Source organism: Euleptes europaea, chromosome 4 (assembly GCF_029931775.1).
Source record: "Euleptes europaea isolate rEulEur1 chromosome 4, rEulEur1.hap1, whole genome shotgun sequence".
NCBI classification, from domain to species: domain Eukaryota; kingdom Metazoa; phylum Chordata; class Lepidosauria; order Squamata; family Sphaerodactylidae; genus Euleptes; species Euleptes europaea.
Window position 1 is genome coordinate 37,875,790 of NC_079315.1, and position 25,103 is coordinate 37,900,892.

At 42.9% G+C, this 25,103-nt stretch overlaps 1 protein-coding gene across 2 annotated transcripts in view; it reads right to left on the bottom strand.

The window, feature by feature from the left end:
• Positions 1 to 218: 218 nt before the first annotated feature.
• The window catches only part of SH3GL2 (SH3 domain containing GRB2 like 2, endophilin A1), a 115,580-nt gene continuing 90,695 nt past the window's right edge, over positions 219 to 25,103 (bottom strand). The window contains exons 3-9 of one of the 2 annotated variants that reach the window (XM_056848148.1): positions 22,460 to 22,532; positions 18,177 to 18,320; positions 16,705 to 16,838; positions 12,244 to 12,402; positions 9,876 to 9,979; positions 5,129 to 5,259; positions 219 to 599 (exon numbers count right to left, since the gene is read on the bottom strand). In XM_056848148.1, the coding sequence (XP_056704126.1) occupies positions 400 to 599; positions 5,129 to 5,259; positions 9,876 to 9,979; positions 12,244 to 12,402; positions 16,705 to 16,838; positions 18,177 to 18,320; positions 22,460 to 22,532 (945 nt within the window). In that variant the 3' untranslated portion in view covers positions 219 to 399. Of the gene's footprint in view, positions 600 to 5,128; positions 5,263 to 9,875; positions 9,980 to 12,243; positions 12,403 to 16,704; positions 16,839 to 18,176; positions 18,321 to 22,459; positions 22,533 to 25,103 lie in introns of both variants that reach the window. The other variant, XM_056848147.1, reaches the window with a different exon arrangement.

A 25,103-nucleotide genomic window follows, 5' to 3' on the forward strand; every position in this document is an offset into this window, starting at 1 on the left:
GTGGTGATAGGCTTTATCTTCTCTGATAATCCAACCACTTGCCCCTCCACAACAGTAGGACTGAGTCACACCTCTTGCCGCCATCTTTGATCCCCATCACTGTGCAAATGCCATCTCCAAGGCAACCACAGGTATCATGTGTGAATCCCATGTGCCTGAGTGTGTTGCTTTGAGAAGATACCACATATCACCACTATGTGGCACACGAAAAGCAACAACACGAAAACCAAGGATTGTCTGTGGGGCCTGGTGACTTTTTTTAAACCACTGCAGCTTGGACTTGTGACGTGGAGTAAGCAGCCATTTTATTTATTCATTTTATTTATTTTTATAAGCAGTGGTATCAACAGATGACTTTTTTTTGGGTTGGGGAACTCAAGACAAGGTAACTCAGCCATCCTAATGAGGCAAAGAAACCAGAATTTCCACATAATTGATGGGGAAAAAGCCCGACTGGCCATTAAGCATACCTTCATACCAGTTGTCATCAATCTGGTTAGTAAGGGTAATAATATCACCCTCTTTAAAGCCCAGCTCCCCTTCATTTTCTGGATCAAAATCATAGAGAGCTCGACAGCATGGTTGGTCCATAGCAGCACCTAAGGAAAAAGGAAAAAAGACTGACGGATTTAGGAAAGCCAGTGTTAACAATATTCTTATGTTTTTTCTAGATACGCTTGTCACTGGATATGGACTGTGAGCAGTCACGATTAAGAAGCCCAGATTGTGAAGGAATAAAGAGGCATGGCTGTTATTGCTAGATAAAGTAAGCGACTGTTGGAGATAGCATGCTAGATCAAATGGGCCTTGGGACTGATAGAGCAGGGCAGGTCTTTTCCCCCCCAAAATAAACTTCTGGTTCGAACCCAGGTATCTCAGATAGCATCCATAGCTCAAAGTGATAAAGACCATTATGGCCTCAAGATCAAATAATGCAGGAGTGCAAAATCATTGTAGCAGCTGAAATATTAGCAGCTGAAATCTTGGGCCTGGTGGCTACTGTGCCATGGAAGCTTGCTGGGTGACCTTGGGCCTGTCACACACTGTCAGCCTCCTCTATCTCACCAGTTGTTCTGAGGGTAAAATGGAGGAGGGGAAACGGATGTATAGCACCCTGAGCACCTAGAAGAAATCTACATACTAACTAATTAAATCTCTCTTCCCGGCAGCCATATTTCTCAAGGAAAAAACTGGAAGAACCCTCTATAATTGCTAGGAAAAGCTTATTGGAGCCCACTTTTCTTACGCAATCCTTTAACAAAGTGATGTCTCTGGTGTTACATGATATTTCCCCCTTCCAAGTTCTGCACAACACGTTACACCACTGAGCAAATGGTATTTTATAAAACTAGGGTGTGGAAAATCTATTACTATATGCTATTTTTAATTCAGGTTGATTTTGGAAACCCACATTCCACATCTGTCAATTCTAAATACTTTGTATTTATTAAATGTGGTATATATCTATGTGGCATTCTTTCTCAACTCAGAGTGCTGTTTGGATGCTGAACATCCCCAGAACATTCCATTTGTTCATGGTTAATATTCTATTCAGCTTCTTAGAGCTGCTGCATTCAAGTTTCAAGTAGACTAAATTTCAGATTTCCACATTGAAACAAACATAGCTTTTGCTAGGAGAGCACTTGAAAACTAGAACTAAATATTTATTTTATGGTAGCAATGCTCTGTTAATACAGATGCAAAAGATCAGCCCCACAGTCATTGCAAATTCCATTTTAAAAAAGTAAAACATGCAAGGCAGGTTTAATGCTATGGATTCAATCTGGCATTCTCCAAGTTAGCCTCTAAACTGCATGTCAGACTCTAAGGAAGCTCGCCTCTGCATAATATTTGCCCCACCTAGCCAAACCCAGCCTCCTAGCCTTGAAATCCATTAGAGATTCAGTAAGTATGTTTCTGCAGCCTACCTTGGATTGCAAAAACAGCTAATTTGCCATGTATTATAGTTAGCTGGGGTACAATACATGGCAAATAAGTTTCCTTTGTCTTTGAGGACATAGGTTGCTAAATTTGTAAATATTAATCCAATATCTAATGGCTTTACAGATCCACAGTGCCATTTTGTTTCAGAAGCTGTTGCTCTTGGCCATCCTTTTCTATCTTTGCTGCTGACTGGTTTGTTCCACCTATGGACAGAAATGGACCTAGAACTCTTCACTTGACACTGGGCAATAAATGAAGAGGAATTTATGCATACCCCTCATCAGGTTAATTATGAGTATAAAATAAGAGCAGCACTGCTGAATCAGACTAGCAATAGCCAACCAGTAGCCAACCAGTCACCCTGGTGGGCCAACAAACAGGTTTTAAAGGCTGAGGTGTTCCCCTGATGTTGCCTTCTGGCACAGGTACTCAGAGGTTTACAGCCCCTGAATGTGGAGGTACCCTTTACTCTAAGCTGGGTACCAAAGGTTGGGTGGAAAAGATAAAATAATAATAGAAAAATATATTTTATTTTAAGGCGCTATATAAGGATTCAAAACATTAAAAATGATAAAACATGGCACAATGGCATCTTATAAGGTTGATAGACCTAAACCACACGCCAGATGCGTTTCAGCCAGCAGGCCTTCATCAGTGGTCTAATAAAACCCATATAATGCATACACAAGTATTTACAAATATCTCAACATATGCAGACAACTATATACCAGCCCAGGTTTGCATGTAGGGTGTTAAATAAATTTCAAATTATAAAGCCCTCCGGTTGCAGTGGCTGCAAGTTGTTCTACACTGGGCTGTATTGGTCTCCTATACAGAATGTGTATGCAAGTATCAACCTGGCAAAACAGTTCCCTTTACTCACCATGGCTAGTAGCAATGCATAAATCTATCCTTCAAGAATCTGTCTAACCCCCTCTTAAAGCCATCTATGCTCATGATGATTACTACATCCACTGGCAGCAACTTCCACAATTTAATTTCTCACTGAGTAAAGAAATATTTCCTTTTGTTTGACTTGCACCAATTGCCTATCAACTTCATTGGGTGCCCCTGAGTTTTGGTACTATGGGAGAGGGCGAAAAAGTTACCTCTACCCACTTTCTCCACCACCATTAACTCCAGTTTAAAATAAAGCAATTTTTAAATCAAGATATTTAAATTTATTTCATTATAGGTTTCCAGGGTCAACAGCCTTGCCTCCATACTTACTGACTCCGAGAGGGCCACTTGGATTTGTGGCATGGGCTACTTCAGTGGCTGGGGCTGTCCGGACACCTTTGGGAGCTTATCCCCAACCAAGAGCAATGGAGGGAGGGCGGGACAAGCAGCCACACTAGGAGGCACGGGTTGGCAGTCCCCCAGAGCTGGATGGGTCCACTGCACGATGTGGCAGAGAGGCAAGGCCCTGGTGCCATGTTGCAATTGTTGGCTACCCAGCAGCTGAGGCTGGTGGGGGCCCCAGCCTTCTTAGGCCTGCATGGACTGGGAAACCAGCCCTTTGAAGCACTGGGGGATGGCAGAACACCAGGGGAGGAAGCCTAGGCCAGGAGTCCATTGGCACAGGTTTCTCACACCCCACAAAGCCCCACACCAGGTCAAAGGGTATTGGGTGAGCCTCGGGCTGCTCTGTTCCCAGAGGCTCCTTTAATAGGCCAGCACAGGGAAGGCCAGGGAGGACAAGCCAGATCTCTCCTGTGTTGCCAGGTGAGAGGTGCATGGTAGGAGAGTGCTCTGGTGCAGCTGAACCCACCTGGTCTCCTTCGACTGAGGCATACTTTGGGGCCTGCCTTGAAAGGACACTGGAGGGCACAGCAGCCCTGGACACTAACTTGTGGAAGCTGGAGCCTGAAAAGGGTATTTATATATCCTGCCTTTCTCCTGACATAATCAGGATCCAAAAAAGGTAACAAAACAATCATTTATTAAAGTCATTAGAACACATGATGAAAACAAGTAATTAAAACAAACCAGCCAGCACCCATTCAAGCTGCCCCATAAGCACTTTCAAATGGTTCTGTCCTTACCAGAAGACCCCAAAGGCCCTCCTCAAACCTTCCAAGAGGCTGACTTATAGCAGTGGGGCAGCAACTGGAAAGGCCCCATCCCAGACAGTAATGGTTGTATGCACATGAGCAGGAAGGGTGCTAGGGGTTCCTGTTGGGAGGAGCGCAACAGCTGCACAGGTTCCTATCAGGAGAGACAGTCCACTGGCTCCCAATCACACATGAGATTGTACCCGCACCTCCCAAATGAAGATGCAAGACGGTTTTATTAGATGAATGATCTGCATGATCACAACTTTAACTTTTAAGTGTGGGTTGCAACTAATGCAACCTACTAACTACCAGCTTGGGCAACTTCACCCTGACTCCGAACTTGGGTCAGTATTCTTGATGCCTTTGTTTATCCTAGCCTGCACATTAACTGTGTTCAGAGGTGTCAAACCTTACCATTCCTGCTCCAGAACAGAAAAGTAAGGATTTGGTTGGTGTTGCTCAGGACCAAGGGTGTTCATCCCCACCCACCTTGCTGTCCAGCAAATGACGGGTTGCTTCAGGAACAGCCACTCATTCTTCAAAATCTCAGTGCACTTGCCAATAGCCCTACCTGAGTTAAGCAACCTGCGCTCTTCTTGCCAACCCTCGTTAAAGCCTTATCAGTCACAAGACCAGGCCTATTTATACCACCTCCCCAGAACAACAGGAAGCAGGCAAAACATTATTCCCATCGAGCTAATGTGAGAAACGCAAGCCCCTCAGGGAACTGTTTGTCCCACTTCAACACACTACCCAAAGCTACTCTTGGGTAAAAAAGTAAAGGTCCCCTGTGCAAGCACCAGGTCATTCCTGACCCATGGGGTGATGTCACATCCCGACGTTTACTAGGTAGATTTTTTTTATGGGGTGGTTTGCCAGTGCCTTCCCCAGTCATCGTCCCTTTACCCCCAGCAAGCTGGGTATTCATTTTACCGACCTCAGAAGGATGGAAGGCTGAGTCAATCTTGAGCCGGCTACTTAAAACCAACTTCCGTCAGGATCTAACTCAGGTCGTGAGCAGAGCTTGGACTGCAGTACTGCAGCTTACCACTCTGCGCCATGGGGCTCCTTAACTCTTAGGTAGGCAATTGTATTTTCTTCAGCATCTCCTTTCCTGTTCTGCTTACCTGATGGCTTAGGGGTGGTGGCATGAGATATCCCTCCATTGTGCTGAGAATTTTCATTGCTTCCAAAGTCCAAACTCATGCGGGGTTTTGGCTGGTATTCTCTTCTGGGCTGTATTGATGCCTCTTTTATTCTGCTAGGACATGAGCAAACACCTATTATAGCATATTAAACATGTATCAACCAGCCCTAAGCACCAAGATTTTGGCTTGAATCCATTTGAGTCTTTCCACTGACACAAAGATTTTTGCCCCAACAGCACAACATTTTCATCTCTCCCCTCCCACGGCAGCCTGCAATGCCCCCAAAATCCTGTTGGATGAAAATAGTATTGCATTACAAGAATCACATTTAATTTATAGTAACAAATGGCTTCTTATCAAGTTGGAAGTCGATATCCAGTAAGTATGCAGACCCCCAGGAACAGGATTTCAGGAGGGATTTAGAGCTACCATGGGAGAGGAGAAACAATAAAGACATGCTTTGTTACAGGCTTTGACATATTAGAGCCGTGTTGGCGAACCTATGGCACGTGTGCTGGACTTGGCACGTCGAGCCCTCTCTGTGGGCACGCGCGGGTAAGTTGAGCAGCCGTCGCGTCTGCCTTCCCTGGACTCCCCGCCGCCCAGCTTAGGGGCTTTGAACAAACATTAATTGTTCAAAAGCATGCCAAATGCAAACTTTTACCTTTCAATAAAAAGTTGTTTGTATCATTGCAAGCTCTGTTATTGTGTTTTTTTCTTTTAAGGCAAAAGATGTTAATGTATGTGTTGTTTTTTCTAAACTAAAACCTCAGCATTCAGGTTAAATTGCCGTGTTGGCACTTTGCGATAAATAAGTGGGTTTTGGGTTGCAGTTTGGGCACTCGTCTCTAAAAGGTTCGCCATCACTGTATTAGAGCATATGAACTATGGAATTAGTGTTGTACATATGCAGAAATATTCAATGTAAAACCAAGCTACACATATGAACTACAAACTATACAGCAGAGGCTTTAATTTCCTTTTAAAAGGAAAGAGAGCCTCGATATTCTTTGCCAGAAGCTTGTGTTTCTGAATTACTCTGTCAAAGGTTTCAGTGTCAGTGCAGATTTGCTAGCGGCACTTTCCCCCTTTTTTCTATGACCTTTCCCAGCCTTTTCAATGGCTGGAGAGCAAAGCTTTGCAGCACCTCCCAAATTTTTGAGGCTACAGAGCAGAGCAGAAGTCTTTCCAATGACTTCAAGTGCTGAAATGCTCTCCATTCCAAGGTTATTCTATGCTGACTAAGATGTATTGATGTAATGTAAACAATATAGTGTATTTTATGATTTAAACATGAAAACATGATGCTAGAAATTAATGAATAGTTTCAATCTCAACGTATTTTTCCGGAGATGAGAATGTTGATAAAATTGATTATATAAAGTATAACAAAACTCAAAACTGACTGTTTAAGAAATAGTATGCTTAGCCTGGTGGAAGAGGAAGTCCTTATTTGGTAGTTTAAAGAGAAGCCACTGAGCATGTGCAGTACATCTGTCTCCTGCTTGAGCTCTAGTTTCAAGCTCATTGAAGGTGACTGAAACAGTATAAATACAGGCAGGGAGAGGGCTGAAACTTCAGACCTCTAAGGGAGGCTCAGAAGATGGTATTGGTATGTATGGCTTTACAAATATATTATTCTAGAATGTGAATTAGATACTTTGAACTAAATCAGACTTCTTTAACTGTTATATTTTAAGTGTTGGATTTTATAACTGAATAGCATGTAGAACTTGCTTGCTTTACTGTATACATTGGTACTGAATATTAAGACTTTGTAATACTTGCATATACAAATATATACATTAAATTACATTGGAGCACATCAAGAAAAAGACTTACTTTTTTAAGTGAGTAAAGTAGTTGAGTCCTGCTTAGTAGGTGACTAACTGAATAAGATAACATACCACTTCTCAGGAAGGGGTCGATTCTAAGAGCATAGTCACTTGAAAAGCACTTCATGGGCAGAATTCTGGGGGGGGGGGACCAAACCCTAGAGCACTGTCTGCAATGGACATGCCATGCTAAACAGAGTACACTATCCAGCCTTTCTTCCAGAACATAGACTGTGGTTGGAGAGAAGGGATCCTCACCAAAATTAAAGTCATCGGAGTACCTTTTGAGTCCCTTCTTTCCCTAAACGAGCAGCAAGCCTATAGAACACTTAAACAAAGAATTCTAGACATCGAGGGACAGATGCTACAGTCCATGGCTCAAAGAATATGCTCACCACTGCACTTTGGGATTCTCCCTGAAAGAAACAGACTGTCAAATTACTTTTCCTCACTCACCTTACCGACGCATAGACACCAGTTTATGCTGGCGCGTTTAAATCTCCTACCATCAGCAGTAACGTGTGGTAGATACACAAAGATCCCTTATGAGAAGAGACATTGTTCCTGCTCCCAAAAACAACCAGAATCAGTAGTTCACATCCTCCTGCACTGTGAACGACACACCTCAGCAAGAGAAAAATACTTGGAACGCTCCTAAAAGACAGCTGAGCTCAAACGGACGTGGGGCTTGTTCGTTTCCTATTAAATGACTGTAATTCCCATGTAACCTGGTCGGTAGCTAGATTCCTCATGGCTTCGTTTAGAATGCCGCACTGAATGGATCCCAGATACCAGTGTGTCTTTTAACTGTTTTAACTAAAGATGGAATGCGATAACGATGCAGATACCCCAGACATTGTGACCCTTTGTCTGGCAAATTTTACCAGAACTGTTTTATATATGCCAATAAAGGTGTTGAAATTTGAAATTTGAAAATTTGACTGTGGCTTGAATTATTATTAAGGCAATACCCATCAGCTTTTAGCCTGAAAAAAGGAAAACGTGGCTGGTTTTAGCTTTTTACAATGCCCAGAACAGTTTTACCTCCCCCCCTTCCCGGACCGAGGCTCAGCTGTTGGGTGGGGACCCTCCCGGCTTCTAGGGACTCCCTGGAAGCCGGGGGGAGGGGTCTTGAAAATGCTCTGCGCTGCCTGGGATGGAAACTGAGCCTCGGGACCTGGAAGCACTGGGGGGAGGTTAAACTCCTAGGCGCTGCCATCCCAGGCAGCGCAGAGCAGTTTAAAGACACCCCCCCCACCCGGCTTCCAGGGAGTCCCTGGAAGCCCTGCGGGGGGGGGGTCTTTAAACTCCTCCGCGCTGCCATCCCAGGCTCCGTGCAGCAGGGATCGCCGAGGGGTAAGTGGGAGAGGGAAGAAAGGAAGGCCGGGGGTGGGGGGTGGGGTAGGCCTGAGGGGGAGACTCCCTGTTCAGGCAATTTGGGAAGCCCTGTTCAGGCAAAACTCTTATAAAATTAAGAGCAGCTGGATCAACTTTGCCAAGATTCGTTAAAAAAAATAGTTCAGGGGATTTTCACACGTCTCTTAAGTTTTGTTTTGAAAACCCCAGACCTCATCTAGGACTAGCAATTTCCAAGATCAGGAAAACTAAAAGCAAAGAGACAGCAGGACCACATGGGTTCAGGGCATAATAGCCGCAATAATCAGCACAGTTAAGGAGCAACTCCCCCTGTGCCTGGTCCCAGTACACAAAGCTTTCCATATTGTACGGACTACAAATGGGTAGGTCAGGTCTACTCCCAATTTCCAGTCAGGAAACATGGAAGAGTCTAAGAGGAGCTTTGATTTCCTTCACTGAATTAGAGAATGAACTGAACTGTTTTCTGAAATTAAGCATCTGAAGAGGACAGCTTTCAGGATCAGAGATCAGGATATGGGAATCCCAACAATACTGATGTGAGTTCCTTTGGGAAACTGCAGCATATACATTTAACAACACAGTTCGGTTTAATAGTACTGTATTTTAAATTGTTCTAGACCAGAGATCATTAGCTAACCTGTGTTCATCCCAGCTGCGCTATAATCACCAAAGACTACGGAAGGCTTACAACGTTTCTAGCTTGCATCTCACTAATAGTTGGTACCTCCAGAGTCTAGCAGAAGGAGGACATATATACATCTTGAAGATATTCTTGAAACCCACACACAGTTTAAACTATGACTTGTAGAACTGAAGAACACGTTACATTACATGGAGGCCATTAATACAGTAGCCCACACAAAGATTCACCATCATGCCCACCTGAGCTCTACGAGAAGATTAAAAAACATAAGGGACAGATATTTTGCAGCTGTTCCCCAATGTGGAATTTCCTATCCCAGCAGATTCATCATGTTCCCTCATTCCAAGCATTGTGAAATGGATTCCGTTCAAGGAGATTTTTCAGCTTTTCCCACCCTAATTATTAGAGGGTTTTTTAAAAAAAATCTAGGCCATTAGCCTTTTATTGCAGATCTATTATTTTTGATAGTATAAAAAGCACTGTAAAAGTACTACTGATTATTCTTCTTCTTTGGCTGCTTAAGGAAGCATAAGGAATCACTCCTGCCTAAAGGGAATCTAAATGTAAGGTTGGGTGGTGATAGTGAACTCACTATAAAAATATTTTCGGTGGAATCCTAGTAGCAGTTGGAACTGCTCTTTTCAATGGCTTGAGGTTTATACTGTGATTTTTGATTGTCAGCTGCCTCAAGGAGAACTCTGAAGAGGTGGCATAGAAATATTCTAAATAAACAAGTACATGGGCTTCAGCTCTAAGTTGCAATAGAGTTTATTTACTTGGGTCAGAAACCAATAAGACTAGGAAGAGACAAAATATAATTTAAAACACTGGTTCAACCCTGGTACCTGGTAAGCAAAGGCATGAGTATTACCTCTCTTCCAGCTTGGAATTAACTCGTTGTAAGATCTCGGTGGCTTGCTTGTGGTACTCCAGCTGGGCTTGTACAAGTGCAGTAAGCTGGCTCACTTGTTCAATCTGAGGAGGCACATGAACATCAAGCCTTAGTTCAATATTATCATTCAATTTATGCACAATGATTCCTTCTGGTACCAGCCCTCTGATGCTGAAGAGGAAGTGAACAAAGTCACCAGTGAATATCAACACTGAATATGCACTAATAGCCCTCTACTGTACAGCAAGCGGAAGGCAGACTACAGCCAGCTATTCAATCACTGGTCATGTTCTGGTAGACCAACCAGTGACTTTTGGTATTTGTAATTTTTGTAATGAATGCTGGACTAAATGGTTCTGAATCTGATCCAGCTAGGGATTCCTTATCTCCCTAAGCCAGAGCACATATGCAGAATTGCTTAATATAGAAGCAATGTATAGAAGTGCATTCTTGCTCTGTAAATTTAAAATACAAATCAATGGGCGAATGAAATTTTTCTAGGTGTAACAGACAGGACTGAAGTTGCTGCACAATGCCAATGGGGAGAGAGACAATTAAAACCACTCTCCTATATATCTCATGGATGCCACTACCTTAATTGAAGAAGTTTTCCTTACACTGCACTACAGGCCTCACCAGTTCAACATGGATTTCTGCATTGTTTGCATATAACATGAACTACTTTGATACATCCACACCAGCTGTTCCATATAGAATGCATCCCAGAAACTGCTGATGCCATGCTCATTCTTAGTGATATCCTTGACTGCAGCTCCAGGTCTTGTAACACGCAAACCGGGAGCTTATTCAAGAGATACTATTGACCTCAATACAAACAACAACAGAGCACCATTCTGGAAAAAGGAGAGATAGTTTGTGTCCGGAGATGCAGAGCCTGCCCGATGCCTTGGGACTGTGCAGATCCCAAACCCCAGGGAAGCACCATTGCGGGCCCTCGCTTGATCTCGGGGGAGAACGGCAGCCATGCCCTGACCCCAAAGCCAGAGCTCACCCTGGGGAATGGAACAGAGGGGAGTTGACACCGCAGAGGGAGGCTCAGATGGAGCCCAGAATGCTGCGAGGCCACAGATGGAGGCAGTGCATACCGGCAAGGCTCCACAGGGGCCAGAAGTCAAGGAAACAGCCATGCCCAGCAACAATCCGGTATGCCCTGAGCTGGGGGTGGGGACTGTCCGCCTGGGAAAGGGGCGAGCTCATCTAATGGGGATACTATCCACCATAATGGGAAGGGGCAGAGCTGAACAGTGATGGGCTGGGTGAGGAGTGGAGCAACCCCTATTTAAGCAGAAGTGTTGGAGGGGCAGGGAAGGAAGGACAGCAGAGGGTGTGTGTGTCTTGTGCTATAGCACCCAAAGCCAAGGAGAGTCAGGTTACCCTGCAGGATCCTGCTCTCCACGTCTGAGGCCTCAAAAGTGGCAGACTGCTAGAGGGGACAGACGTGCCGGAACTAGGGGGTGTCATGGCAGAGTGCCACAGTTTGTTCCTCCTCATCTCAGAAAAAAAGTGAAAATCCATCCTTAGTCAACCTATGAGTAGATAAAGTCTTAATCAACCTCTTAAAGAGGTTAGATAGAAACTGAATGCAGTTTCAGTGGACTGCAAGAAGGTTCCATGAACTATGAAATAGGACTATTTCATCACTGATTTGATATGTTTCTTAATACCATATATGGTGTTGGTTTAGTTTAAGCTTGATTTATAAGGCCGGAAGGTGTAAGGTCTGTTACAATAACTCCTTGCTTTGTTGATAGTGATAGTGATAAAGTTTATTGTCTGGGGCCGAAGGCCATCACAATCCACCATACAACTTTAAAATAACGTTAAAATAACATAAAATAACATTAAAAACCCTGCTTTGTTCATTCTGAAGAGCTTTCTGAGGCAGGTCACTATTATTCCCATCATATAGATTTAGAAATGAAGCCAACTGATGGGTGAAATTGCCAAGACTATTCATTGACTCTATAGCTAGATAACAATTATTATTTTAATTCTGATCTCCAAGATGTAAGTCCAACTCTTGGTCCAATGGATTACCAGCAAATCTTCTCTCCATTTGCACAGATCTGAATAGCAAATAAAATCACACGGACTGGGGCCTCTTGGCCAAGATATCTGCAAAGTCTTGGTCTTGAAATTACAGCAATATAACTCACTTTTTCAGCAGGATGTTCAAAAGAACTGACCTTGAAAAGCTAAATCTGCATACTCATGGAGCAGAGTCTAGGAAACACGAACAAAAAACTCAGTTCTTAGGCTTTTAAAAATTCATTACACTGCCAACAAAAAAACGCAATATGAAAAGGAAATCAAATAATTTGCTCACATCCATCTCTAGCAGATTAAACATGCTCGACTCAGCAATTTCCTTTGACTCATCAAACTTATCCAGAGCTTGACGGAGCTCGTCATCAGGGATCTTGCCTTGCCTTTTCTTCTTGTAATCGAAGTCCAGGCGTCTGCCCTCCAGTTTTTTAAGGTGATGCTGAAAGAATGAGGTAGAGAGAATTTCCACAGGTACACTGCAGACCAACTACAGACTGTAATCTCAAATGCCTACGGAATGCTGCAAACCCAAAGATTCACTACAGCAAGATACTTTTATGTTTCAAATAGAGAGCTGAGGGCATGGCAGAAAGCTGCCCAAATGTGAAGCAGGTTCTCAGGTACACTGAAAATTCAGAGCCACAGGGGCGGGGGAAGAGCTGTATAATTTTAATGACCAAGCTTTTGCATACATCCTAAATTTTTGTACCAAAGCAGTAGACAGGATAACTTCACAACTTTCCTGTCAGCAGTGCATCTTAATGGCATCACATTGTTATTTATTTGTTGACAACACATTATTTCTCTAACTACATCTATGTATTGGGTGTCATATGAGAACTATTGAACTGAACATCCAGAAATGGTCCCCAATGCCCTAAGTCCAATTTACATATGGGAATGCTTCTGTATGACCCTGTCTGCTTTTGAATTCTTCAGGGATGGCTCCATTCCAAATCCTATATTTTTTGAAAATAAGATCTTGAAGTACACAATCTGGGACCTTTTTAATAGCCATATCATAATTATGGAACACATCCATGAATGTTATGGAACAACATCCACCATGTTGTTTCTCTGTCCAATTTTAGGTGGTTTATTCAAATTTTCACATTTTGATATAGATGTTGTGGGTGAAATCTGCCACTGCAGTCACCTATGTACAGCCTTTTTTACTCTGTCTTTTTTTAAAAGTTGCCCATCATGATGGGGTGGATCCAACCATCCTCCAAATAGCCCTTTCCAATGGAAGAGCCATTTAATTTCAAGGAAGGCTTCTTAAATTGGAGGAAATCTTCAAACCTGAGCCAAAAGGAACATGAGGTTTAAACATTTTGATAAACAAATAAACATAGTTCAGTGGAATAGGAGGATAGATGTAGGATCTACCCCATTGAATCATTTGCTTAAAAAGCAATTATAACCACTCATATTCCTGTATGCTCAGTGACTAGAAATTCTGAACGTCTATATACTCATTTGAAGGCTTCATCTTGTAAATGCAGTGGCTTTTTCATCATTTTTAGTTTTAATTGGTTATTATTGAACTTTATTGCAGTTCTATTGTACAAGAAGATACTCCAAGAGGACTCCAAGGGCTTACTTTTTCCCTATTTTAGGCTTGTCTTCTCCACCCAAACGCCATTCTCCTTCCTCTTCCTTCCACAGGATGCCACCGTTTTATTGCCCTGGATGTTGCATCTTCACCCTCCATTTTAGGTTGCTACCAACTGCTGCCTCAGCTCTTTTTCTTTTTCTTTTTTTTGCTGTCAAGTCGCAATCGATTTATGGCAATCCCATAGGGTTTTCAAGACAAGAGCCATTCAGTTTGCCATTGCCTGCCTCTGTGTAGTAACCCTGGTATTCCTTGGTGGTTTCCCATCCAAATACTCACCAGGGTTGATCCCACTTAGTATTCACTATCTGATGTGATAGGGCTAGCCTGGGCTATCCAGGTCAGGGAGATAACTCTGGTAGATGTTGGGTGGGGGGGTTGTACTGTCTGTGCATGCACAGACACTGCTGTTAACTCTGGAAGAGGGCCTTAATCTCCAATTAGGTTTTTAAAAAATCTAAGAGTTTTCTATAAATCTGTGGCTCCACCAGAATTGATAGCTATGGCTGACAAATATGCCTATCTGCATGGTGGCCAGCCTTATTTATTTAGTTTTGTATCCTGCCCTCACTCTCCGGCCAAAGCCAGGCTCAGGGCAGCTCACGACTATGGTTGTGCATATCGATAAACCCGAACTGAAAATAAACCTGAAATTAGCCGTTTCAGCAATATTCAGGTTTTGGTTTTACCGAATGACAAAACCTGGAAATAAAGCTGAAGCCGGATAGCCAATCGCTGAATCAGCTGAATAGGTATTCGGCTTTTTTTGGCTTTGGCTTTCCACAGGCTTTTCTCTATGGGAATTTTTTTTAATGAGCTCTGAGGGAGGCATTTTTGAAGGTGGAGTTCCCAACTTTTCAGGGTAGCTTCAAGGGACTCTCCTTGCATGAAACCCAAAGTTTGGTGAAGATTGGGTCAGGGGTCCGATTTTATGGGGTCCGGAAATGGTCAACCCCCCTCCTCCATAGAGAAGCACCCTGACTCAAACTTTACAAAACTTTGGGGCTCATGCAAGGAGATTCCTTGAAGCTACACTGCAAATTTGGCGACTCAACCTCGAAAAATGCCCCCCCCCGGAGAATTTTTTTATGACTTACTTTTCACAGTCTGTAATGACTGCTTCCTCTCCAAAGAGTCGTGGGAAAACTCAGTTTCCCATGAATGCTTGCAATGAGCCTCCTAAAGACTATAATGGATCCGGATTTTTTGGGTAAACCCGGAAATAAAGCCAAAATACAAATTTACTGGTATGGGCATTTGGCTTATTCCGGGTTTACTGAAAAAAAGTCGGGCCCAATAAACCCAAATCCAAAATTTACTAATTTTCTTTGCACAACCCTACTCACAACATGTAATAAATACAATAAAACAGTAGAAAATACAATAAAATCCCAACAAAACTACATCATCATCGATAATTTAACAATTAAAATAACAGATGGTGCTCACAGAAAACACAGGCATCACTGCAGGGCCTACAAGCAACCAGGACTCACATAAATTTCAATAACATAAGGGGGTAGGGGTAGGGAAGCCAACACAGATGACAAAACCATACCTGTCCTCAACCATAGGCCTGGTGGAATAACTCCATCTTGAAGGCCCTGTGCAGGGCCCTAGTTTAGGTGGAAAGGGAGTTCCACCAGGCCGGAGCCAGGACCAAGAAAGCCCTGGTCCTGGTTGAAGACAGTACAAGTGGTGGGCCTCATAGCTAACAGGATCCTATCAACATCAGCTTGAGATAGCCGACTGAAATGGTCCAAAATTGGACCTGAAAATGGACAAGGGGCCTCCAGTTCCATTACTGTATCAAGGCTGCAGGGAGGTTGTGGCAAAGCAACAAAACTTTATCTACAAAAAAGCTCAAAAAAGCCTCACGGCGATGGACTGAACTTACAATTAATTTGGCTGTCCCTCTGATAGGGATGCTAAAGACCTAATTGTCCTAAACCATTGTGCCGTGCGAGAGCTAGTGGACGCAATGGAGGCTGCATAATATTCTCTTTTTGCAGCCTTCACTGCCACCTCATAGGCTTTCATAAGCGTCCTATAAGATGCTCTTGTAGCTTCATCGCGAGTTCACTGCCAAACTCACTATAGCCATCTAAGCTCCTGCTTCAAACTCCAGAGTTCCTTGGTATACCACAAAGCCCTGTTTCAGCGGGGGTGAAGAGGGCGTTGGGTTGTGATCTCATCAATGGCCATGGAGAGTCGGCAGTGCCAATCCTCCATGAACACATATAGAGAATCGCCAGGGGAAACAGGATCCTGCAAAGCTCTCTGGAATCCAATCGGATCCGTAAATCTTTGCAGGCGAGCAAAAATCAGCTTGTCACCCAAACAGGGTGGGAGCGGGGAGTCGATCCTTCAGGTCAAAGTGATTTTACCATGGAACTTCCTCAATTGGCATCAGACCCAAATCTATCCCAGACCCAAAGATCAAATCCAGCATGTGGCCTGCTTGGTGTGTGGGACCTGAAGCAAATTGGGAGAGCCCCAGTGCTGCCATGGAAGACACCAGGTCTGAAGCCTGCGATTAAGGTGAGGCGTCTGCATGGACATTGAAGTCCCCCCAGTACTATCAGCCTGGGAAACTCCAAGGCCCAGCCCGCGGCTGTCTCTAGCAGACTTGACAGGGTATCTGCTGGTGCGTTGGGTGGCTGGTACACCAACCAGATACCCAAGCTCTCCTCAGCTTCCCACACCAGATCCACACATTCAATGCTATTGGATATAGTAATTAAAAAAATAACACATTTTTAATGGCATCACTTTCAAGAAGTAGTAGTGAGTGAGCTACAGATACCTGTATCCTAGTTGTCAGCATCCTAATTAAATTACTACTCTGACAGTTCCTTGTAGGGATACAATTACAAACTAGATGGAAACCAAGTCAAGTTCATGGTGTCAATGAGCCCTGACACACTACAGTTCAGAGAATATCAGAAACCCAAACATAATGTGCACTTAGCAAGTATTACTGTTGCTTTTGGGGCAGCAACATGATCTTTACCTTGGGAGCTATAATTCAAGGGATGTTTAGGCATATATTTCTAATGGAAAAACATTCTCCACCTCTCGAAATGTCCTGTTAACCATTTAACAAAACTCCATTTATAACGATACCTGAATTTCTCGCAGGTCTTTATCATGAAGATTTTGAAGGGGATCAATAAAATTTTGTTTCACATCAATGTCCAGTGAATCTTTCACTTCAGAAAGTTCTCTCATAGCTTCCCCAACATCCCCCAGAGCTGGGCCTGAAACATAAGAACAGGATCTTCTTTACTTTATGTAAATATAGAAAGAACATGCCTCCACATAAAGATGGAGCCATACAAAACTTTAGAACTAATATTCTGTGCTTAATTTCTCTGGAAGCAATAATACTAGTTGTTAGGGGCTCTGGGAAATCTGTACATCTAAAGCCACTGACAAAAACCACCAAACATACATATTCCACATTCTACAGTGCAGGGATGTGGAAATGAATTGTTATGTGAACTAGGTGCTATAACATAAATGCTTACACAAGTCAACAATAACAAATGATCAGGGTGGTATAGTGGTTACATTTTATTTATTTATTTATTATTTATATCCTGCCCTCAATCCCCAGCCTGGGCTGGGCTCAGGGCAGCTGAGCACTTAACAGCATAAGCACTTAATACAATAAAATCCCAATATCCATAAATAAATAAAATATAAAACAATTTAAAACAATTCCCAAACTAGTCAATTTATAGTTAAAAACAAGCGGTGCTCAATATTGGAGCACAGAGCCATTGTGGGCCTGGAAAAACCAGTCAGGCCCCCTAAATTTCAGTTATTAGCAACATGGGGGGGGGGCGTTAAGGAGGCCAGCTCTGATGGAAAACCGTAGCAGCCCTCACTTTAGGCCTGGTGGAATATCTCCGTGTTATAGGTCCTGTGGAATACTTTGAGATCCCGCAGAGCCCTGGTATCACTGGAGAAGGAATTCCATCAGACCGGGACCAGGGCAGAGAAAGCCCTGGCCCTAGTTAAGGACAGCTGGACACTCTTCAGGCTAGGGACCACCAGTAAATTGTTGGTAGCCAAGCGTTATGTTCTCTGGGGGACATACCAGGAGAGATGGTCCTGCAGATATGAAGGTCCCAGACTGTGTAAGCCTTTAAAGGTTAAAACCAGCACCTTGAACCTGATCCGGTGCTCCACCTGGAGCCAGTGCAGCTGACGGAGCACTGGATGAATATGGTCCCTCAATGGTCCCTAGTAAGGACCCTCACTAAAGCATTTTGTGCCAGCTGGAGTTTCCAGATCAGTTTTGAGGGCAGCCCTATGCAGAGCAAGTGTGACAGAGGAGACATAAGAACATAAGAAATGCCCTGCTGGATCAGACCAAGGCCCATCAAGTCCAGCCATCTGTTCACACAGTGGCCAACCAGGTGCCTCTAGGAAGAGAAGAGGAGCATGCCTATTGTCTTAGGTGCTGTGGAACACAGGCAGGATGGTGCTGCTGTAGTCGTCTTGTTTGGGGGCACTAGCAAGATGTAGTTCAATGTAATCATGGAGGTCTATGGCACTTAACAGATTTAAAAGAAAAGAAACCAAGTTACCAAAGTTGCATTCATCTCCAAGTTCTTTGCTAAACTTCAGCATTGCATCTGCTAGCAGAGCCTCAGCTTGAGGATAACCGGGTCCTTTCTCTTGGCCTCTAATTTTAGACATGGTGTTGAGCATGCTGAGTTTAGCTCTGGAAGCTGCGAACAGATAAACAGCCTAATCAGCAAGGCAGAGTAGAATGGGGAGAGGATGACAGAAACGTTATAAGGATGAAGACAGATGGCACAACAGAAGGTTCTTCACCTGTGATACAAGCCTGGCTTGCTCCTAGCTTCACAACTAAAATAGACATGCATACAAACGTATCAAATGCTGTCAGTCTTGTTCCTTCGCCCCATGTTTCAGGAAGGCTGCTCAGCCACTATTGCTAATGCTCAACTGCCATTGGCCCCAGGAACCTCCTCCTATTGCTTAGCATGGGTATGCTCCTTTAGATTGCAAATGGGTAGCTGTGTTAGTCTGTTGTAGCAAAATAAACAAAAGTCCAGTGATACCTTGAAGACTAACAACATTTATTTTAATATGAACTTACATGAGTCACAGCCCACTTTGTCAGATAGATATGTGAAGCTTCATGAAACTACTCATTCAGCCCAATAGCCTTGAGCAGTACCACACTGAAAAAATCAAAACAATCCTAATAGCCCATCTCTAGACTCGGACTCATTTATTTATTTATCTTATTATATCTTAATATAACTCGGCGGGGGGGGGGACTTTGCAATAGCCCAAGTAGCCTTGTGTTTAATGCCTGCTAGGAGCATTCTCAGTTTCTCTCCAGTGTGAAAGCTTATAATGAAATACATATTGTTAGTCTTTAAGGTGCCATGAGACTTTTGTTTTATTTTGCCTTCCTTTAGAGCCCGGCATTAGAGGATCCTCCACTGCCCTTCCCTCTCCACTTTGTGTCAAGTAGGGAAGGGTCTCACGGTAAGTGTAAATCACCTTAAAATACAGTGCAAGGGGAACCGGCATGTATGACATACTCTTATAAATCACTTCTTACATGCAAGCATCCTTCATTACTAATGCAATATGCATGTATTTTGTAACTGGGTACTGACACCTGATTACAAAACATTTCATAAGAAGCAGCTCTTACTATATCCGCCACTCAGCTTTTGAAAACATGACAGCCTCTGTGGGACAAATTACTGCATAGTATCCATTGGATCTACCCTAACACAATGCACAACGATAAGAATTCTGTCCTATTTGGTGAAACATAGGGTTACAATGGCATGCGGCTGCACTAACTCCCTGAGCATCAGGCAGTTAGTTTATGCCACTGACAATTTTCTCCAGGGGCACTGGCTCCCATATACAATCCTTCCTCAATCCTTCTTGTTTCAGAAAACAATAGATCCAAGCAAGAGCTATTATATAATTCCCTTGCAGAACTCAGTTGTGGATAGGCCTGTAAGTATGTCCATTATTATAAAAGAAGTCTGCTAATGCCCAGGTACACCTTGAAGGAAAAGAAATAGGACTGCCACATATGAGAAACATTCTGAGGTTCCATTTCTCTTCATTCAAAAATGGAATCAATACATGCAGAAGTCGGCACCTTAACAAATAAACTATGCTTTAATTCTATTCACAACGGAGATTGAATCAATACTAGGATGTGAGCAGACTACATTATTTACATTTTCAACCTGAGGTTTACCCCCTGAATCCTAAGTAATTTCAACTTACGTCATAGCTCCTAGCTTAATTCTGCAGCAGGCATCTTGAGGACAGCTAAAGTACAAATCGAGAACACTGACTGAAACATAGGCTGGTGTGTTCAGTACCCTATGGACCAGGAAGCTTCTACTATGAGAGTCAGTGTGATGTAGTGGTTAAGAGCAGTGGTTTGGAGCAGTGGACTCTGATCTGGAGAACCGGGTTTGATTCCTCACTCCTCCACATGAGCAACAGATTCTAATCTGGTGAACTGGATTTGTTTCCCCACTCCTGCACATGAAGCCAGCTGGGTGACCTTGGGCTAGTCACACTCTCTCAGCCCCATCTACCTCACAGGGTATCTGTTGTGGGGAGGTGAAGACTAGAACTGAAGAGACCTTGGTCCAAATCTCCGCTCACCTACAAAACTCACTGGATGATCAGTCTCTCTCTCTCTCAGCCCAACCTACCTCACAGAATTTCTGTGAGGAAAAACAGGAAGGGACAACTATTCATAGAATCACAGAATAGAATCATAGAGTTGGAAGTGACCACCAGGGTCATCTAGTCCAACCCCCTGCACAATGTAGGAAATTCACGACTACCTCCTTCCCACACCCCCAGTGACCCATATTCCATGCCCAGAAGATGGCTAAGATTCCCTCCCACTCATGATCTGCCTAAGGTCATAGAATCAGCTTTGCTGACAGATGGCCATCTAGCCTCTGCTTAAAAACCTCCAGGGAAGGAGAGCTTACTACCTCCCGAGGAAGCCTGTTCCACTTAAGAACCGCTCTGTTAGAAAATTCTTCCTAATGTCTAGAAGGAAACTCTTTTGATTTAATTTCAACCCACTGGTTCTGCTCCAACCTTCTGGGGCAACAGAAAACAACTCGGCACCATCCTCTATTTGACAGCTCTTCAAGTACTTGAAGATGGTTATCATATCACCTCTTAGTCTTCTCCTCTTCACACTAATCATACCCAGTTCCTTCAATCTTTCCTCATAGGACTTGGTTTCCAGACCCCTCACTCACTGCAGAGTGGTAAGCTGCAGTGCTGCATTCAAAAGCTCTGTTCACGACCTGAGTTTGATCCCCGACGGGAGTCAATTTCAGGTAGCCTGCTCAAGTTGACTCAGCCTTCCATCCTTCCAAGGTCGGTAAAATGAGTACCCAGCTTCCTGATGGGTAAAGTGTAGATGACTGTGGAAGGCACTTGCAAATCACTCCGTAAACATAGTCTGCCTAGTAAATGTCAGGATGTGACATCACCACATGGGTCAGGAATGACCTGGTACTTGCACAGGAGACTACCTTTACCTTTTACACCATCTTTGTTGCCCTCCTCTGGACACATTCCAGCTTGTCTACATCCTTCTTAAGTTGCGGTGCCCAAAACTGAACACAATACTCTATGTGAGGTCTAACCAGAGCAGAGTAAAGTGATATGCCTTTTTAACTACAGCATCACACTGGTGACACATGTTCAGTGTTCGGTCTACTAAGACCCAAGATCCTTTTTGCACCCACTACTGCTAAGACAAGTCTCCCCCAACCTATAATTATGCATTTGATTTTTCCTACCTAAATGCACCCTACCTATTCTGCCACCCTTGAGGCCTGAGCTCATTGGAGGCAAGAGACAAAAATGTAGTAGATAGCAGAAAATGTAACAGAAAGTGAAGTTTTTATGGGAAGGTAATTAAGAAAAGTTTTTTTTTAAAAAAAACCCCTTAGGATGTCTTTTAGAACAAAGATCATATGAATAGTATGCTACCAAGATTGTGTATGTGTGTCCTTTAACTTCCTTTCCTTCTTTGCTCCTATGACCCATAGGTCCTGAGCAGTTATTTCTTAGAGGAAAATATGATGGAGTGATATTTGGCCATGACCAATGTTATATTTGGATCCATCAGCAAAAAGGGGACTATTTTGTCTCTTGTTATGGGGGCAGGAATTCTCGCCAATATGGGGGTAATCCATTTACTGTGGTGTTTAAAGAGGGGAGTGTGTATGACTGTGTTTTTAGTACTGTCAAGTCACTTCCAACTTACGGCGACCCTATGAATTAATGCCCTCCAAAATGTCCTATCATTAACAGCCCTGCTCAGGTCTTGCAAACTGAGGGCTGTGGCTTCCTTGATTGAGCCAGTATATCTCACGTTGGGTCTTTCTCTTTTCCTGCTGCCTTCAACTTTTCCTAGCATTACTGTCTTTTCCAGTGAGTCTTGCCTTCTCATAAACAAAATTAGGTCGATCCAAACAGATCACCTAGTTCTGCTTTATGGCCCAGCTTCCCATGTCTCATCTTGGATCACGATAATGGTAAAGCTCCTGAAAACATTTACAGAGTATGTCATACTTCAAAGAAGGATATCCTCTTTCTCAGCTTTAGCATTTCTTTATAAAATGGAAACATCACAATCAGGCAAACATTGACAAAGGAAACAATGCAGAGGAGTCTTTTACAATACAAATTTGAGCAATTATGTATGTTTTCTTTCTAAGGCAGAGATACGGTATTCCTATTCTCTAACAAAAACAGCCTTCAGATAGAGTAAGCTTTAGATGTAAATGTACTCTGATTCATAGGGAAGCATCCTTACCTGGATTTGGTTGAAGGTACTCTATTGTCTTGGCCATTATTTCCATCACAGCCCTACTGGTGACATCAACTTTCTGCAATTACATCATGAAATATAAAAGGGAGAAAAACAAAATGAGAAACAAATTCATTACTGTCCCACTATTTTTCTGTTTGTTCTTCCATGATCTTTGTTGGATATGATCAATGACACAAATACATGACAATGTCAATAACTACAAGTGAACGCATCTATAATTAACAGCTGCATTTAACCTACAAGTTATCTGGCATGTGACAGCATCCTGTGCCATAATGAAAGATCAATAATGCCATAGTTTCACATGTTAATTTGTTAATGAGGAACCACCACATATGTAGAAGCCTCCAAGAGCCTATAGGAGTCACTAGATTTCACAGCCATACCAGCTAGTTGTACTGGTGTGCCTTCCTCCAGTCATCACCTTGCCTGGACCATGGGTGTGTGTGTGTGGAAGACAGTTGTCATCAAAAGTCACTCATTCTCTGACAACATCTTGCTTTTTAATGCTGAGAAGATTGAGGTAGTCATTCTCTGATTGTTTCCTCTCCTTTCCCCTCTCTCTTGCTGTTGGGAAATTGAACAATAGGAAAGAGCAGCCAACATCAGATACAGCAAAGGTGGAAGGGGGGAAAGCTAGGCTCAGACAGAGTGTAAGTAGGCATCTGCATCTTTGGTAAGGCACAAAGTAAAGTCTGGAATGCGAAGATCTATTGAGAGTGCCTGATGTGGATTTTGGGACTACAGGTCACTCCAGGAGGCTTCTGTACTTGTGGTGATTCATTTAATAAACCATGTAAACTGTGGTATTGCTGTTCTGGTGGAAACAAATGGAAGCATCTTCATTGATTTCAATGGACCAGGTCATGTATAACTGATATTTTGTAGTCCAAATCTTGAGCTTTTAAAAGAGGAATGGTTCTTGCTCTGATCTAACTCTTCCTTCTCCTGATTCAACCAGAAAAGCTTGTGCACTACTAATGCACAGCAACTCCCTTATTTTCTTTAAGGGAATATTTGCCTGTGTTGAAGAATGAGCAAAAGCTGAATGATGAATCTACTGTTTAGTATTTTATGAACTTGTATGGCTGGTTCTTCTTTCACTGCTTTTATTGTTGGTCTTTTTTATCTTGACATTTTATGTTGATACTTAGTGGCTTCAATTAGGAGACTGCTTTGCTAAGCCCATGCTAAGCATTGTAATTACGCATAATAAACACTAATTATTCTTGAGTCTCCCAAGAGCTTACTACCATCAGACAGCAAAGCAGGTAGGTGAGCAAATAAAAAGAGGCCATGGAAAGATTAGTAAGACACAGTAATAGAAGGAAACGTGTATGTATACATAACACAAAAAAACCAAGTAGAAAATAGTGTGTTATCTAAGCAAGTGTATTAGCATTGCTGTCAGGTTTCTGTAAAAACTATTAGTAAGTTGGCTTTTGTGCCAGTACATTTGGAGGAAGGATCTGAAGTGGCCTCAGTATAAATTTTGTATGTGTTCATGTGCATTGTGGTACACAAAAGGCGGAAGCTGAACAAGAGAGGAAGATAGGGCAATCAAGAGGTCCATACACTTGGGATCCCTGCAGAATTTTATTAATCTAGTGCATTTTATTCCTACCCTTCCTCCAAGGAGCTCAGAGTAGAGTACATGGTTCTCCTTCCTTCCACTTTATCCTCAGAACCACTCTGTGAGGTAGGTTACATTGGCAGTAAATTACTCTCCCAAGGTCATCTAGTAAATTTCATTGCAAACAGGGATTTGAACCCAGATCTTCCCGTTCTACTCCCCAAGCTCTTTACACAATTTAATAGTAATAGAATACACTGCAGCTTGCTGGGCAACAGATTGCCATAGTACAGCAACCCACTCAAAGCAATGGTCCTTTCCTGTCCTTTCTTTTTTCTATATTGCATTCTGTCCACTGGGACCTCTGTACCAGCAGCAATGCAGGAATATCCAAAGATCACTGTAAGAAACAAGCATAACATTCTTGCTGATCTCTGAATAAGTAGAAAGAACTTAATCTTCTTTTTGTGTCTCGACTTCCTTTAAAATATGGATCAGTCTTCCTGTTGCTGTGACATGTCATTTTCTGCACTTGCTGTTCTGGATGGGAACCTTATGAAAATTGCAACTCTTTATTGGTGCTTTGTTTCTCAGAGAAAGAACCACGACAACTGGTCAGTCCATGCTGGATCCCAAAGTTTTATAAACCCATTTTCTAGCTTAGGTGTATATTTGGATTTGCCTTGTTTATCAAGGAGCCAGTTCAGATTTTCCAGGTGACTTTTCAAAAAGTAGCTTTTTTGCCATTTTTTGGCACATAACCAAACATGTCTATTTAACTCAGCCTAATATAGGGCTACCTTGTCAGCTACATGCTCACACCAAGGACCGTTTAAACATGCATTTTTCTGTGTGGCAAATGCCATCATTCCTCAAATACCACCGTGTCTTAATTCCTCATCTAATCCTGTCACGTGCAGTCTCTTTTAAATGAACATGAGCATTCTTGTGGTTTCTCAATCTGAACATTCTCCTGTCTTTGTAGATCACTGCCTGAGGGAGGACCCCTGTCTTTGTATCCTGACAATATTTGGTAGTAGGAAAGGACAAAGT